The sequence below is a fragment of the Polyodon spathula genome, chromosome 4 (genome assembly GCF_017654505.1).
Source record: "Polyodon spathula isolate WHYD16114869_AA chromosome 4, ASM1765450v1, whole genome shotgun sequence".
Taxonomy (NCBI): domain Eukaryota; kingdom Metazoa; phylum Chordata; class Actinopteri; order Acipenseriformes; family Polyodontidae; genus Polyodon; species Polyodon spathula.
In genome coordinates, this window is record NC_054537.1 from 38405819 (window position 1) to 38423014 (window position 17196).

The following is a 17196-nucleotide window of genomic DNA, read 5'->3' on the forward strand; positions in this document are numbered from 1 at the left end:
TTGCTGTTGAAATTGGTTAAAGATTATCAATAGGTAACAAAAGCAAAAAGGCTTAGAGTCATTCTGTTGTTAACAACATTTAAACACTATCACCAATCATGCAAAATACAACATGCTGAAGAGAATAAGAAGGTTTTTGTATTATATTTACTAACTAGACTGCTACTGTGCCTACCACCTTTAGCAGCAAGTATGCTACTCTCTAAATATACATCTTTAAACCCTGAAAAATACGCTTTTAAACTGCTACTGTAAATATGTAGATCTGCATTTTGTTACCCCTTTCTACAGCTTTCAAACCTGTGCAGTTGCCAAAATGCCAAACAAATGTTTAGACAGTCACAGAAATAATTTCTTTTTAAGGTAGACATGATTCAGTATAAAACAGAAGTCTATCACTAAATAAGGCAGCATGCTAAAACTCCAACTTATAGAATAAGCATGTAACACATTGTCTGAATTACATGCTTTATTTCACTTTTAACCACAGCTTTGTTTTAGATATGATACAAAATCCATCTATTGTCTGAGGTTTTGTGGTGCTTGCAATCTTCAAACATACTGTAATAATTGATAGCTTTAGAATGACTGGAGCTCAGTACGTTGGAAAGACCTAAACACAATAGTGAAAAAGAAATTTCACATGGACGATTGTTTAAAGAACTGATATGGTGAATGTACCAAGCCTTATAATATATTTGATAATACCTATATAATATATATATAGACATTATATATAATATATATAGTATATATTATCTATATATATATATATATATATGGTATCATACAGTATCATATCTGATTTTAGTGTCTATTGAATGATACGATTTAGTCTCTATCTATCTATCTATCTAGATATATATCAACAGAAACCAGAACACCAACCTATACTTATCTAGTTACAGGAGGCTTTTGTTGATATAAGTATATGGATATAAGAGTCACACAGTGTCGGACACGAAATGTAAATGTAATAAATCCCAAAAAAACACCGCCTTTAATAATAGAAAATTATTACAGTCAATAATCCTGCTGTTTAAATATATTTCATCTGCTAATTAGCAAGTATGCTATTTGACAGTAAAAAGTTATTTTGGTCCAGTTCAAAACAAGAATGTTATATGATATATAGAAAAAAGTAATATACCGTATTGCAGCAGTCATGTCTACACAAATGCTTTTTTGTTTTGTGCAGACAGAAAATGCTTCATGTTCTATAAAGGATGTACAAATAAAGGAAAGAACAAATGTACCCAGGCACCAAAAAGACAAATGATGAATCATAAAATTAAAAGCTATACAAGCATACTAGATTATAGGAAAAAGACAACAGTTTCATGTATCAAAATACAAGAACACAAGAAAATAAAGCTAAACAGTTTTTTAAATATCCATATTCCAAAAGAGAACAATCCACACATATCAACAATACTTAGTTTAATTTGAGTATACCTGGGCACAATCACATTAGGATGTGATAAGCTGACTGAAACATAACTGTACTGCACATAAAGGTCAGCTTTCATGAAAAAGAAAATTACTTAAAGGCTTGCTTTTCAATTCCTATAAATGCAGCTTTCTCCTAGAAATGGACCTCTAATCTTATAACATCTGTTTGCAAAGAAATCTGCCAAAACAGAATGTACAGGCTGCAAAAACCAGACATTTCAGCAGTGGTTAAATCAGCATTTAGTGGTGCTTTACATAAAAGGGTGATTTGTATTTATTTGTTTTAAACAACTGGACAAAAACCCCTAAGATGTTATCCTATTATTATCTAACAATCTAACTTTATTGTAGTTAAAGCGATTGTATATAAAGAAAAAAAACAACATCTGCTTACCTTTGTTTCACATTTCTTATGACAGACAAATCTGCAAACTGGAAGAAAAAACAGTACCATAACTATCAAATGCATTTTTCAATTTTGAAGTGTTTAAACTTCTTATTTGCCGGTTTAATGACATGAACAACATTTAAAAAATCCAACATTAACAACAGAACCTGTGTTGTACAGTATCTTTTTTTTTTTTTTTTTTTTTTCCCACAACAGCAATCCAAAACAAACACTCAAACATAAAAACGTGAATGACAGACAGTCAATCGAGATGCGTTGGACAATTTGACACATTTAACTGTTTTTATCTAGTTTGTCCAAATTAAACCAAGTGAACTTACAGTCACAAATCTTCAGAAACCAGTTCTTTAAAAAAATAGGCCTTGTTGTTTTATTTTTGTCCCAAATGTTTCAGGGAACCTTCTAAACTGTGGCACTGCCTCTACAACAACTCTAACAAAAAGATACTTTGTTTCCCAAGAACTCTTATTGGAAAACTGTTTGGAGGAGCAGATGACACTGTACACTCCATTGCCTGGTTCCCCTATACTGATAGCTGAGGTGCAGTGGTCACTGTGAATAGCAATGGGTTATACTGATCTCACTTTCAGATTTGAGGAGGTATTCATTCACAAACCAACTGTCACTGTTGATCTCCGATCCGAGCAGTATTCACGGGGAGGCACTTAAGATTTTTAGTAGATGTACGACTATGAAATATACATATCCTGCATGTAAGTAATCTGTTCACGTTGGCTGACTTCTTGTTTTGCTGGTCAGCACATGCAGTGCGCTCCACGTTGTCTAGGCAACGTAATGCTGTGTGCAGCTGACCGCCTAACCAGCTGTGCTTTGGAGAAAGTAAACAAGGCATGCAACTGTAGAAAACGGAAGGTCAAAACCAAAATTGCAAGTAGTAAGTACTTATAGAAAAGCAAGAAGAGTTGAAACGATATTTCAGTGAAGCAGCGTACAATTGTAAATGAATATGTGGATGTGCAGAAACAAACAAGCTAATGTTTAGAAAAATACAAGAAATATACTTGTTATTTCTATTCGAATTATTTATTTTCTGTATAATTGCAGATGTTAGAAAATGAGCATTGTCACTTTAGAAGCGCCATTTCAAGCACTTTTGAGTTACCCCCAACCTCACTCGTCTCAGTCTTGTGTGAGTTGTCTGTGTGTGTTAGCTTGGTTAGAGAAGAAGTGTGTAATGGCTGTGATCTAAGATGTACAGTACAGCTATGGCAAAAAGTTTTGCATCATAATTTCCAAAAATGAAAATGACATGAACATATTTAAAACATTTTATTTAACATAATGTAATCAAAGAAACTACAATCTACCAGAAGCCACAATAGCAGTACTTAGTATTTGCATTACATTGTGTTTAAGACCTCCTTAAACTTTTCAGGCACAGACTCAATGAGGCGCTGAAAGGTCAAGTTATCCTTTAGATTCCTCCATGCAGCCTTTACAATTGATTCCAATTTGTTTTGGTTTCATGGTTGACTTTTCCTGGTTTCCTGTCCTATTAGACCCCAAACATTCTCAATAGGATTCAAATCCGACGAATTTTCAGGCCAAAAATGAAGTGGCGTGGTCCTGTTGTCTTATAACAATTTCTTCACTTGTTTGGCTCAATGGCAAGGGGCTCCATCATCTTGGAAGTAGAAATCACTGTTGGGAAAATAATTCTGAGCCATAGGGAGGAGATGGTGTTGGATGTGATCTTTTCAGGTACCAGTCCTTATTCATAGCTGCTCCCATGGGTAAACATGCACAGATCCTATACCTTTGGTTGAAAAGCATCCCCAGATATGGACAGTTTCCAGATGCTTCATCGTTGGGACGGTACACTCTGGCTTGTATCTTTCTCCTTTGTGCCTTCGAACTCTTAATCAACCTCAGTTTCCAAAAGAGCTGAAGGGGGACTCGGAGAAAATTACTTTGTCACAGTCATTTTTGGTCCAGTCTTTGTATTTGTGACAAAAGTTTAGGTGATCTCTGATGTTTTTCCAATACCATTTTCCAAGCAACACCTCAGCACATACAGACATACCTTCAGTCAACCAACTTTCCATTGCCGCGTAAGTGGACACTACTGGCCATCCTGTCTCTCAAAATGTGAACGGCATAGGTGGCGATCCTGGTGAGCAGTGCTGACTTTTAGGCATCCAGACTTGGGGGCAGCTTTACAGCTTCCAGTCTTATACTTCTGAATGATCTGTACTTTGGCTGGCATAACCTATGTTGGCTATCTGACAACTGCCAAAACCTTCCTTATGAAGTGCAAAAACCATGTTTCAATAGTTTAAGTCTACTGGTTCTAATTGTCACCTTTTGATTGCTTCTAATTGAGTAAGATTTTTCACATCTTTTCTGAAATATGTTGTTTGTGTTTGTATTTCAAGTTAGATTTCGAAATGTCACATTTTTCAATTTTTGTCAGTTTCGTCAAGTATATTGAAAACTATAAAGCAGTATTAGCGTAACATTATTCAACAGGTTTCATTCGACTTTATGAAGAAAAATGTGATTATTCTAGGGTGATGCAAAACTTTTGGCCACAGCTGAACACAAAAGAATGTCTAAAGCCTTTGTTATGTTCAATTAAAGAAACCGAAGATGCTGAACTGCAACAAGCTATGAGTTATCTGAATTTCAATGAAGAAAACAAACCTAAGAACAGGAACAGGGATGGATAGGCAGGCCATTTATGTCTTTTTATGGCCATTTATGTGTTTTTCAATTGATAGCTGATAAAAATCACATGCACAAAAAACAACTAAGAGAATAAATGGATACATTTTCAATTTCAGTAGAAAGGTAAAGTGTTTGTATATTCTTTCATTACATTTGACTAGTAGTAATTACCAAAATGTACTGTATGTAGTTGGTTTATTTAATCGCTATGTGTACGTTACAAAAAAATGTTTTTAACCACCATCTAAACAGTTGTTGCATGCCTTGCAAAAAGTCACAGCAAGCCACTGTCAAAAAGTACAGTTTTGGTGCTGCTTATGTTTTTAGAGACTAGAAACAACTGTTACCGCATTGGTGACAATGATGGATGGCTGTCGAGGCTGTTTTTTTTGCTACTCATCACAAGCAACTGATTATGGTAATGTAATCATGTTTCCATATACTGTATGTATGGACCAAGATACTAGGAGGAGGAATAATCAAATTGGATAAAGTAAAACCTCAATTATCCAAAATGTTTTTGGACCAGGTGGTGGGTGGGAGTTGCAAAATCACATCACTCAAATATCAGTTTATTCCTGTTAAGTTGTTATTACATCATTTCCCAAATAATTCCAGAACCAATTACAATACAACTGCTTTACCTTTAATACTAGAACCTACAAGGCAGTCATTTTGACGATTTGAGGTTTTCAAATTTAAATTACTCTGTGTGTCTGAAAGTTATATGATTGTCCATTTATGACTTTTCCTAAATACATGTATTAACTACCCTGTGAAAGGCAGGATCACGAAAATAAGGAAGTTGACTGCCTTTTACAATACATGTTTATACTGAATTTTCTATTTTAAATTAGATTACAGCTTTTCCTCAAAATGTTGTCTTCTGATCTTCAAAAGTAGGTTAAAAACTTTTTCAGTTAGGCTTATTCTTCATTTGTACAGTGCTTTGTGAGAACTTTTGTGAAAGGCATGATATATATATATGGATGGTCAAAGCCATCAAACAAAGCCGAGCTGCTTGAATTTTTGCGCCAGGAGTGGCATAAAGTCACCCAACATCAATGTGAAAGACTGGTGGAGAGCATGCCAAGACGCATGAAAGCTGTGCTTGAAAATCATGGTTATTCCACCAAATATGGATTTCTGAACTCTTCCTAAGTTAAAACATTAGTATTGTGTTGTTTAAAAATGAATCTGAACTTATTTTCTTTGCATTATTTGAGGTCTGACAACACTGCATCTTTTTTGTTATTTTGACCAGTTGTCATTTTCTGCAAATAAATGCTCTAAATGACAATATTTTTATTTGGAATTTGGGAGAAATGTTTTCAGTAGTTTATAGAATAAAACAAAAATGTTCATTTTACCCAAACACATACCTATAAATAGTAAAGCCAAAGAAACTGATAATTTTGCAGTGGATATATATATATAATATATATAATATATTATATATATATATATATATCATAATATATATATATATATAGATCTTTAGCAGAAGAGCTTTTAATTTAATTCCCAGCAACCCTTAAAAGGACAGCATGTCTACTTAGCAGAGAGAGACTGAGGAAAGAAAACAAGCCAGAGACAAGGACCACAGAGAGGAAGGGGCACACACAGACTAGACGGCGACATGATGGTGGCTGACCTACATTTCTCAGACAGATACAGAGGGTCACTGGAACAACAACAGAAAATAAAACTTCTAACACAATAACATTTAATAATTTTGATAATAAATCGGGGAACGGGACCCTGCAACAGCGCAAGTTCCTCTCCATATTCCTTTGCTCTGGTGTATGCAAATGAGTCACTTCTCAAGTGTAAAATGATATATTTTCTGTTCAGCTCAGTCCATTTCTCGGACTCGGACATTAGCGTGCACATTCAATTATTGCTCACAAGTATTGTTCATTCTATGGTATGTAAATTAGCCAAATAGTGTGCACGCAAATGAATGTATTCTCTGTTAGTAAATGGCGCAGTAAATTTTGATTTGTGGTGCACGTTAGGCTCACTACTTAATGTGCACATTACAGGTACTTAGTGCCCTTTCGTAAATGAGGCCCCTGGAATGAGCCTGGTGCACGCCTGTGTATTAGCATGTTGTAGAGAGATGAGGGTGTACTGTATCACTGATCCTTTATTTGTTTGAGAGGAAGATCCTGGATTATAAAATAAACTTCACGCACAATACAGAGACTTTTGCCGATTTAGCAGCCAGTATCACCAGGGGGCTGACTGCAACTGCATCCATTAAGGGACAAAGTTTCCTCTGTTTAGAAACATGGGAAACACTGGCACATTAACAGCCAGTGCTGTCATCAAGACAAGGGTACTGCAGATCCATGGGTGCCTGAGGTCCTGTACAGCCAAGTTTGATATACAGCTCTTGCTACTTGGAGGCAGACAGCACTGTGATTAGAGGAATGAATATTATTATTGTCAACAACTGTAGTACATTGCTATTTTCAATACTAATTGTCTTTTATAAATGTTGGAAATGTTTTCCTGCCAATCAATGACTCAGACATCACTAGGGAACAACCCACAATGATGCCTACAAATCTACACATTGAAAGCTATTGCACGAATAGGAGCCATGCGTGCATAAAGGGACTACTAGAATAAAGACCAAGGGCCAAATATTCAAACAGCTTGCATGTGTCGCAAGGGGAGTTGTAGAGATTTTTTTTTTTTCCTCAAGTCCTTTTTGTGAAAAAAGTTGCGCTTTTGAATGAGATTCAAAATAGATGCTGCGTTGGAAAAAATGGGTTTGTGAGATGTTCTCTCGCAAGTGCTTTTCCCTCAAATTTGGGGGAGGTGTCATGAATAATCCCACAAGTTTACTACCACGAGCTAAATTAAAAAGCTAATTTGCTCGCAAATCACTGTATTGCATGGAAATCACTTAAGACTGGTTACGCCTCTCAATTATTTCGAAGGAAATATTTCAGGACAATCTCTGTTTCTAGTTAAAGAGTGAACATGGCTTTCAGACAGCTACATCAGCAAATGCTACTAGGGCAACAGAAAAAGAGGAAATATCATGGGGCAGAATATACAGACAACGTGTAACTTCCTTGACTTGTCTACTGAAGGAGTCTGTAGTCAATCTATACTTTGATTAAACATAATAACATTCTGGTTTATTTCCAACTCAAACATTTAATTTATTTGGGGTTTATTTTAAACAATACTAATTAACAGTGCTTAATTTGTAAAGAAATAGGGCCCAGGACGCAAGCAATGACAATAATACCGTTCTTAAGAAGCGCACATTCAAAATCATATGTTTATTTGAAAGAGTATTGTATGTACTGCTCTTAGATTTTATAATCACGTATTCTACATCATATATGCAAAGCAGTAGTATGTGCAGAAAAAGTAATTAATGGCAATATATATATATATATATATATATATATATATATATATATATATATATATATATATATATATATATATAATATAAAATATCTGTATACATAGGCACGTAACCCCTAGGGCAGAGGAGGCAGTGCCACCCCCTCTTTGGGGGGACGGACGGATGGCCACAACTATGTATTTTGTCCACTTTTTTTGCTCTGTGTATATGCATGTTTTGTTATGATTTGGCATTTAAACAGTTTAAAGTGAAATAAAAAGTGGAAAAGCTTTCCGTTTAGGCTAGACAATTGTTAGCTTGGAATGTTTTTATTCTCTATTAATTACATTCTATTAATTGAAAAAACCATACTGTTATTGTTTTATATATTTTTTGAATAGGGGAAGTTAGCAGGCAATGTTCCTGCATGGGGATAGAGGACGAACTAAGGTCTCACTGGCTTATTGAGACGTTTAATTGAGAGAGGGCAGCTTGGCTGACTCTCTGAGGCCGCATGGAGAGCCTTGTGATCTATGCAGGCAGAACAAAAGCGCTGGAAAAGAGAATAAAGAAATAAACACATAGAGGGCCAAGGTGTTCAAGGTGCTTTGAGCTAACTTTACAGTCGGCTATGCAGTACAGTGTCTTTCTGTTTAATCCCCTTGCTCCAATTTGAGACACTGCAGACATACAACAATGGCCACTCATATTTACATTCTACTTTAAACATAAAAGCAGTTCCTCACAATAAAAGGTTGGATAATAAAATGATGAAACTAGCATAAGAAGGGTTATATGAACTGTAACGTCAGTAGAGCCAGCCCGGCGTCATCAAGTGCAAGCTAACATTAATCAATTTAATACTCACTAGTTCTGCACCAGATGCCACTGACTCAGTCAAGTTCTCGTAAGGTTAATACCATATTAAAAAAATTAAAAAAATTAAACCCCCTAATGCACTCAACTGGACTCACAAATCGGATTAATTTCTTAGAACAAGGAAGCAACTGGAAAGATTAAATTGGACACCATTTTTGAAGCACTAGTCAGGAGTATTCTCTCTGCATGGTCTATGATATTCACTGTACAAAATATATGCACCTTAAAAGTTAATTGTATAGTATTTGCAGTTGCTTACCTCTGCATGAAACACCGTCTTTGTTGATAACCTGTTTGCAGATAACACAGGTTTTGGGCTTCTTGAATGTCTTGGTCTTGAAAGTGTGGGAACTTGAAGCTAATCCTTCAGGCTGTAATAAAATAAAGTATATTTAGAACATAAGCAGTAACAGTGTTTGAGATTATTCTTAAGACCTTAGCCTTGCTTATTTTGCAGCTTGCATGCCAATACAGTGCTACAGATTTAGCATTGTACTGGTAGACTCACTTTAACAGATTACATATGTATAGCACACACATTTGGATATCCCCAAAGACACTTTTTAGTGGAGTAATTTTTGTATTAAATAAAATAAAGGTTAAGGGCCTCATTTACTAAATGGCGGTAAATGACTAGAATTACCACGTGGCAGGGGGAAGCCACACCGCACGCAAAAATGAAGCAGCGGTGGCTGTATTCACTAAATTCAAATTCAATAAAGCAAGCTAAATGATTCATTTGCAAGTTGTAATATAGCGTGCAATAATGCACAAGGTTTACACAGTGACTTTATTATATATATATATATATATAATATATATATCTATATAATATATATATAATATATATATAAGTACGAGCTTTCTTTTCGAAAGAAAAGGTAAGTAAGGTTTTGAGTTTGTCACAATGAGCATGAAGGGAGGGTGGGGGTGGAGGAAGGGGGGTTTTTTTGACCCAAAGACCCACAGGGCAGGATTTTCAAAAGGTCATAAATGATAACTACAGTGTTAATCAAGAAATCGGTATGTAGCATTGATTTTGGCACTTTCAGGCGGTCTCTATGCCTATTTCATTATTAAATAATCATCTTAACATGATTTCTGAAATTATGTTGATTTACGAAATAATGCTAATATCTTAACGAGCAGTGCTTCTTGCGACTGTTTGCGTGGAAATTTTAAAGCAAATCCGTATTGTCATAATTTATCAGGAGTTAATTTGCACTTGGAAAAAGAGGGTTTTAATTAATGAAACAGTATATAACTCAATTTGAAACAGAAATTTAACAGTACACGACACAGAGAGAGAGGGAGTATACAGAACAATTTTGTAATTTCTTACAGATAACCTAGATAATTCAATATTCAGAGTTAAATATTTTAGCCTTTTCTATACTTGTGGTCATAAGGGAGATTTATTCAGTTGTTTTAATTATTTGTAACTTTACAGAATGCTTGTTGTATTGCTAAAATGATACACAGTTATAAAGTGTTATACAAAGTGTAATGTTACTACCAAGAAATTATCAATGCAACTGTAGAGTATTTGAATTGTGCATACGTACATTATGACATATGACCTCTACTCTAGATTTTATTTGCATTATACAACTGAAATATTGGTATATAAAATTGCATATTAAATATTGCATTAAAGTTTCCTTAGGTGACTGTGGATTTGCAATGTGTCCTTGGCTTTGAACAGTTGTGTCTTGTGTGTCCACACAAGAATGAAGAACAGGCATACGAGCACCACTGGGAATGTGATTGAGATCATTGACATGTTTTTTGCCTAAACATATTTTGCAATGTTGTCAGACTGCACCCAGACATTGTGCACAATGTACATTCACACATTTGTATGCATATAAAAGTTCTTATAATACTGTAAGTGTTCAGTGGCTACTTCTAATCATGTTGAGTTGATTTATCGTGCAGGCGAGTAAAGAGTACCAGAGAAAATGCATGATTAGAGGAATTCACCAAACATTTCTAAGCAAATTGTGTATTGGGCTAGGGAGTTCTATCATAATTTTAAAAGCTTAATAAATATATAGTGAAGTGTTACATACATAGTGTACATAATACAGCTAACAACTACAAACACACATGGCATTTCAAATGTATTTATTTGTAGCCTACAATCGTACATACTAAAATAGTAGATGTCAAAAATAAGAAAATTAATTTTTAACCAAAGAAAGATTGCAAAATGCACATTAAAAGAGTTGTATATAGTAATTTTGTTTTATTTATACATTTTTCTTAATCCATGCAATCTGATTTTTACCCACATGTTAGCTAATCTTAAATCAGCACTTTACATGTTAAGTGTTCTAAATAAATGTACCTTCTCCAAGACAAAATGCATAATTTTAAATGACTTTTACAAATTATACACAACATTGATATTTGCATTCTTTTTTATTTCCATTTGGCTGCTGCTCGCTGGTGGGAGAGCTACCTTCCTGTACGCTAGTAGTTTCCATAACAGCCAATTATGCTTCCATTAATTTTTCTTCATCTCATTAACATGGATTGTAATTAACAAGTTCCCCTTATCTAGTCGTTGAGACAGGAAGTGATTTAGCTGACCTGTGACAATTACATTTTTTTAACAAGACATGCATTCATTAACAACGACTCGATTTCAAAACATAACGGATTGACTTAACACATTTTGTCTGAAAATCACTTGATACTAAAGCTCTCGTTACTGTACCACGAGGTTAATACAATAACACTGTGTTTTGAAAATATTACCCACACCGTCCTGCGAGACAGTCAAATTGGAGAAAATTATTATTAATGGAACTGTGAGGCGAGAGTGTATTAAATGGAATGTCCAGACAGTAATTTATGTGTACAGAAATAAAATAATTTATTTTTATTTTCTATACACAACAAAAGGATTAAATAACAAAAAAAAACAAAATGGTGTGAGGGAAGGAGTGCAGGGGTGAAATCCAAAACAAACTGATGACTCGTCTTTAATTTGTCTTCGTGGTGACCATAAACAAAAAAAAGACAAAAGAAATGTTAGTATTTCAAAAAATCCCGCTGCACAAAACCAGTCTCTCCCTTCACCCGTTACTCCTCCTACTTTATTTTCGGACCAACCCCGAACACAGTAGTACGTTCCCTTTAGTATGTAATGTCCCGCCTCTGTAGTCAGTGGAACACCAATCCCCAACCGACACGTGTCCTTCTCCTTCACTTGACTCCAGTGGCTGGAATTTACATACTCGTACTTCCGCCCCTCACCAAGGTGCCGCCCCTCAAAAGATGACTTTTGCCATGGTCACGAGATCTTGGTAAGGGAAGTCCCGAGTTGGTTTGATGCCATCTACTGTCGGGAGGCTGAATCACAGACCGAAACCCCTTTGACTCATCACAGGAACATTTGTGTTTTAACTCTGCAAATAATAAATATTTGTTTGATCAACTTGATCTCCCTCCAATTTATTTTGTAATATTAATCAAAAGTTAACGAAGCACTTGCTCAGTCAATTAAAACTTAACTATTTACATTTCAAAAGGTGTTTGGTGAAACACCACTTTTTTCATCGTTTCATGGCTTGTATTTATGACTGCACCTCAACTCTCTGTGAATAGGGGAGGTGAAGTGTAAACGTAAACTACTGTAAGGAAAATAAAACGCATATTTTTCACGGCAGGCAGTCAAATACATGATTTCTGTGGACTTCGTGATACCGTGAATTTTCAGGGGGCCTTCATAAGGCTAGTATGATCTGTGCTCAATCTATATCTAGTTATTACCTCCTCCTCACACAGCCTTAGTAATGTCTGCCAGGGACTGTCCCGACCATATAGGGACTGTTGGCATGAATGAATAAGCGGTACTTTTAACACACACTGAGGCACCTAGTAAAGTCAGCGCCCTTAAGTGAATATGGTTTGCATATCAAATACCTCCCTTGAGTTATTTTGTGATGTAATTTGCATACATTTCCACTCATAAACATTATTCATTATATTCATTCGGTACGTTTTCCACGCGCTTTTTTCCTACTAATAAAATAAAATCACAAATGCAGTTTTCCCCCAAAAAAGTGTTATTGCTGCTCTTAAAATATATAATGCAGACTTGCAGACAAATCCGTTTTTTAGAACACAGTAAAGCCTTCATATAAAAAGATTGCTTTATTATTATTATTATTATTATTATTATTATTATTATTATTATTATTATTATTATTACCACCTCTACAATCTAACACAATGTAAAAATTTAAGATGATTTCTTGTCTGTGAAGTAACAGCTATCTTTAAGCTTAAACTTAAATACCTTACACATTGCAATTAGAAGCAAGTTTCCCTGTAAAGGGCCCCAACTTGGTTGGGCTGTGCATTCCATCAAGACTTTTTTTTCTTTCGTGAAAGCATTTTTCTTAGCTGTAATTGTACTCACTAAAATCCAAGTTGAGATCTTTAAGCCACCTTGGAAAGAACAGTATTCAATCATCTTATAAATAAATCTGTAAAAGTGTCCACATGCTGCTTTCAAGTTGATGAACTATTTTAAACAAATCTCTCTTCATTGCTGTATTTGAAACACTATGTTTTAATACTATGCCCACATGTCTTAACATCGTTGCACTTTTATTTTTTTTGTTCCATTTCCATTTTTCATGAGTGACTACATAATTTAGGGATTGTTAGAATGCTTTCTGTCTGAAATGTAAAGTTGTCCAATTTAAAGATTAAGATGTAGCTACTCACCATCATAGGCTTGAACCATCTCCACATGTTGCAATCCATGGGTACTTATTTATCTACAAAAACAGTGTCATTAATTTGTATGTGCAGCCAGCCTGTGTCTCCTGCTATGTACTAAAATGTAAGCAACTACAACGACTCCTTCAGCACAGACATTCTTTCTAGTTTTTTTTTTTTTTTTCTCCTAAGGAAATGCCCTAACGTGACCCTTCTATATGTTCAATTAAGTCACAAACTGAATAGGCTCTTTATAAGTATGAAGGCACCAACTCTACCAAAGCTGTCTCATAAAAAATCATATCTGCACACGTGTATTCAAGTAATGCTGAAATATATATTGTAAGCTACTCTACTGTAAACAGTGTAGAATAAAATTCAGTTACATGTGTGGTTATTTTGGTCTGAGCAAATTATTTTGCTCAAATTGTGGAATGGAAAATATCAAACAAGCAAAGAACAAAACAGAAAAGAACAGCAGCTTCTTTGGTCTTTGAGTAAAACGATAAAATACAATTGGGAAATGTGCTTTGAGCAAATGCACAGTTCCCGTACAGATTTTGAAAATGCAAGGCTTCATTTCTTGCAAGTGTAGCAAGTTTTGTCAGACAAGGAAGTGCTTCTTTGTGCGTAAAGACGTTCAGTGTAATTCTAAATGCCACAGCAACAAGCCTTGCAAAAACAAATACAAATACAGTGGTTTGTATGTTTATAAATCTATATTGTGATTTTTCTTTTTAAATAAGACCTAATTATGATTTCTTTATCTGTCTCTAATTTGATTGAACTGACTTATCTAAACAATCAAAACAGTGTTTTAAAATGAGGCCCAGTAGCCAAGTGGAGCGCTCAATATGGTTTCTTTTGAAAATGTTCATTTACCAAAGTTGTCATCATCTAAAACAAAAACATAAAACGTTGTCAAAAAGAAGACTCTGTCTCTATTCCACAGGCACGGCACTGTCTGGTGCTGATCGGGTTCTTCAAAATTTGTTTTCTAAAACTAGTTCACCCCTTCCTATGATCTGTGAAAATATTAAATGCTTAATAAGCATTTTTCTTTCTTTCTTTTGCTTAAACAGTGATTAGACAAACGAGGATTGGCATTTGATTTTGCGGTTTAAAATACTGTGTTACAGTAGTATTGAATAAAACAATTAATGTTTGAGGTCACGACCCCCTCAATGGGTTAACTTCTTGCATAAATAATAAATTAATCAATCAATGACATGTAACACATATTAAGTTAGTTACTGTAACATTGTGTATTTATATTACATGACTAAAGTACACGTTTAAGTTATGTAAAAAAAAACAAAGTAATGCATTTACGTAAAGTATTTGTGATGTCATTCGCATGTTGTGATACAAAGTAACTGTTTTACTCAAATAAATATATATATATAGCTATATATATATAATTTCTCATGTTGTCAATGAACATCACTGTGTTTATGAAATACATTCTTTGAATATTCAGAAAGGTAGGAATGATTTTGTACTCAGATATGGATTTTAGAAAGATAAATAAATAGATAGATAGATCATTTGCAAACCATAACTGAAATCTTACAAGATACTGCATGATACATTCTATTAATAAAAGTTATGATTATGACTGTTCCCTATTCGTAGTAAAAAACAGAACAGGAAAGATAGAATTAACTTTTTTTCTTCCTCTTCTACTTATTACATTATAAAAGTACAGTATGTTGCAGTTGGCACAGAGAATGAACTGCTTCCTCACACATGCACTACGAAGGTAAAGGGTGGCTTCACAGTGCCACACTATGGAATAACAGAGATGACTTCAGTCTTCATTGCTGCCACCTTTCATCACTACCTACTAGGGGTAGAATGACAACTAATAACTGAAGCCCCCAGACGTTTATGTATTTTTTCAGAGGCATTTGTCTATGCAGTATAAAAATTATCAATGGTGGAAGACGCTTTTTATTGATAAAACAGCCTTTATAAAACTGTGTATTGCCTAAATAGAAACAAAGATTAATTATTGATCAATCCTATTAAAACACGTTTACTTTAGATGCCTTTTCAAACATATATGATTCTATAATATATGTGGGGAAATTATTTTATACTAATTCTTTATTAAAACCCGACGGTAGTGAATTTGAGGCTTCAGCCAGCAGCGGAGAGTTACGACTCCTCCAGCCTCACCCCAGACACAGCTCGTATGTGAAATGTCTAAATTTCGAGTTTTAATTATGAGGTTTCAAGTTGTTTTTGGTTTTTTGTGGCTCTCTGGCTCTTCCATAATATCCAGTGTTCTTTAAGGTAAAAAAAGCTTTTTAATAATATATCCATTAAAAAAAAAACATTGCATACAATATACCATTATGATGGTTGTTAAGAGCGCAGTCACTTTATCTAAACTTTACCACTGATCTTTGAAAGCATGCATTCTTAGATGCAATAATTAGATGTACTGTAAATTATAATATTGGTTGAAAGGTTTCACCTTGCTGAAATACATTGCATAGCAACCTCATAGCAACAGTAATACCTGTTAAAATGCATTAAACAGTATTTTATGCCACCCAAAAAGTTTTTGTTTATTTGTTTTGTAGTATTCATTTTGACAGTTGGGTGTGTTTCTACCCACCCATAGCTTGGTTTGATTGAAGCCCAAGGTCAAGTGACTTTGTCCAAGGTTAGTCTTGGTATTTAGACCAAAGTGTTATCAAGCAAAAGTCATAAAACAATCAATTCTCCTGGGGTGTTGTACTGTATAGTGAGTATATAAATTTAACTTGAAACAGAGCCTGCTGACCTTGACAGAAGCAAAACCAACACAGGGTTATGTGTTTTACATACAACTTTATAATAAGGAAAATAAATTGAAACATACAAAATAAAACTTTAATGAAAAGCTTACGGCAGATTGAATTTTTCTTAAATATGTTACAAACTCTACAATACACAAACATACAGAATATCTTTGCGGTTAACAAAAGCAAGATAGCAAATGGTCCTACCAGTGCAAACATTATGTCCCTCTGTATCCAGCTTCTTTTCTTGACAGACAAGATGCAGTTTTATGAAGTTGTTACATACATCAATCTAAAAGTTCACAGGTACAGCCTTCTCTTTAAAGTCTTCTGAATTACTTTTTTTTTTTTTTAATCTCAGACTGAACTGTGTTCTCCTTGATAACTTTGCCCAAATGTGAAGCAAGCCATAGAAGGCTATGCTCTCACTTCACTTACAGATCTATTTGTCTATGACACGAGCCTCTTATTTTCAGCAGTCCATTCCTTTTGTTGTGTGTCAGTAAATCCAATGTTTCTGCCACTCTTGAATTAAATGATTTATGAATGTTCCATTATAACCTATGACTCTATAATCATCTTAAACATGACTTGATTCATGTGAGGTATTAAGATTCTTATTCATGGAACTATTCTACTCACAACCAGTCTCATCAGGCACTAACAAGTACTGTCAGTAATCTGCCAATGCAGACCAAAAACACTATTGCACACTTATTAGCGAGGTAATCATTAATACTAAAACTCAATACATTCAATTGATAAAAGTAACCAAGCTCACATTTCTGCAGTTAATGTAATTAACTGTACTGTATTTATTCTTTCAGTACAACTGCAGACATGTAATCTCTCAATATATATATATA

General features: G+C 34.5%; 1 protein-coding gene across 5 annotated transcripts in view; it reads right to left on the reverse strand.

Annotated features, from left to right (window-relative positions):
* The window catches only part of LOC121314513 (tensin-3-like), a 154118-nt gene that overhangs the window by 95439 nt on the left and 41483 nt on the right, over positions 1-17196 (reverse strand). For 3 of the 5 annotated variants that reach the window (XM_041247878.1, XM_041247875.1, XM_041247877.1), the window contains exons 2-3: positions 9061-9172; positions 1847-1884 (exon numbers count right to left, since the gene is read on the reverse strand). In XM_041247878.1, the coding sequence (XP_041103812.1) occupies positions 1847-1884; positions 9061-9172 (150 nt within the window). Of the gene's footprint in view, positions 1-1846; positions 1885-9060; positions 9173-13544; positions 13564-17196 lie in introns of those variants that run through there. The other 2 variants (XM_041247876.1, XM_041247880.1) reach the window with 2 other exon arrangements.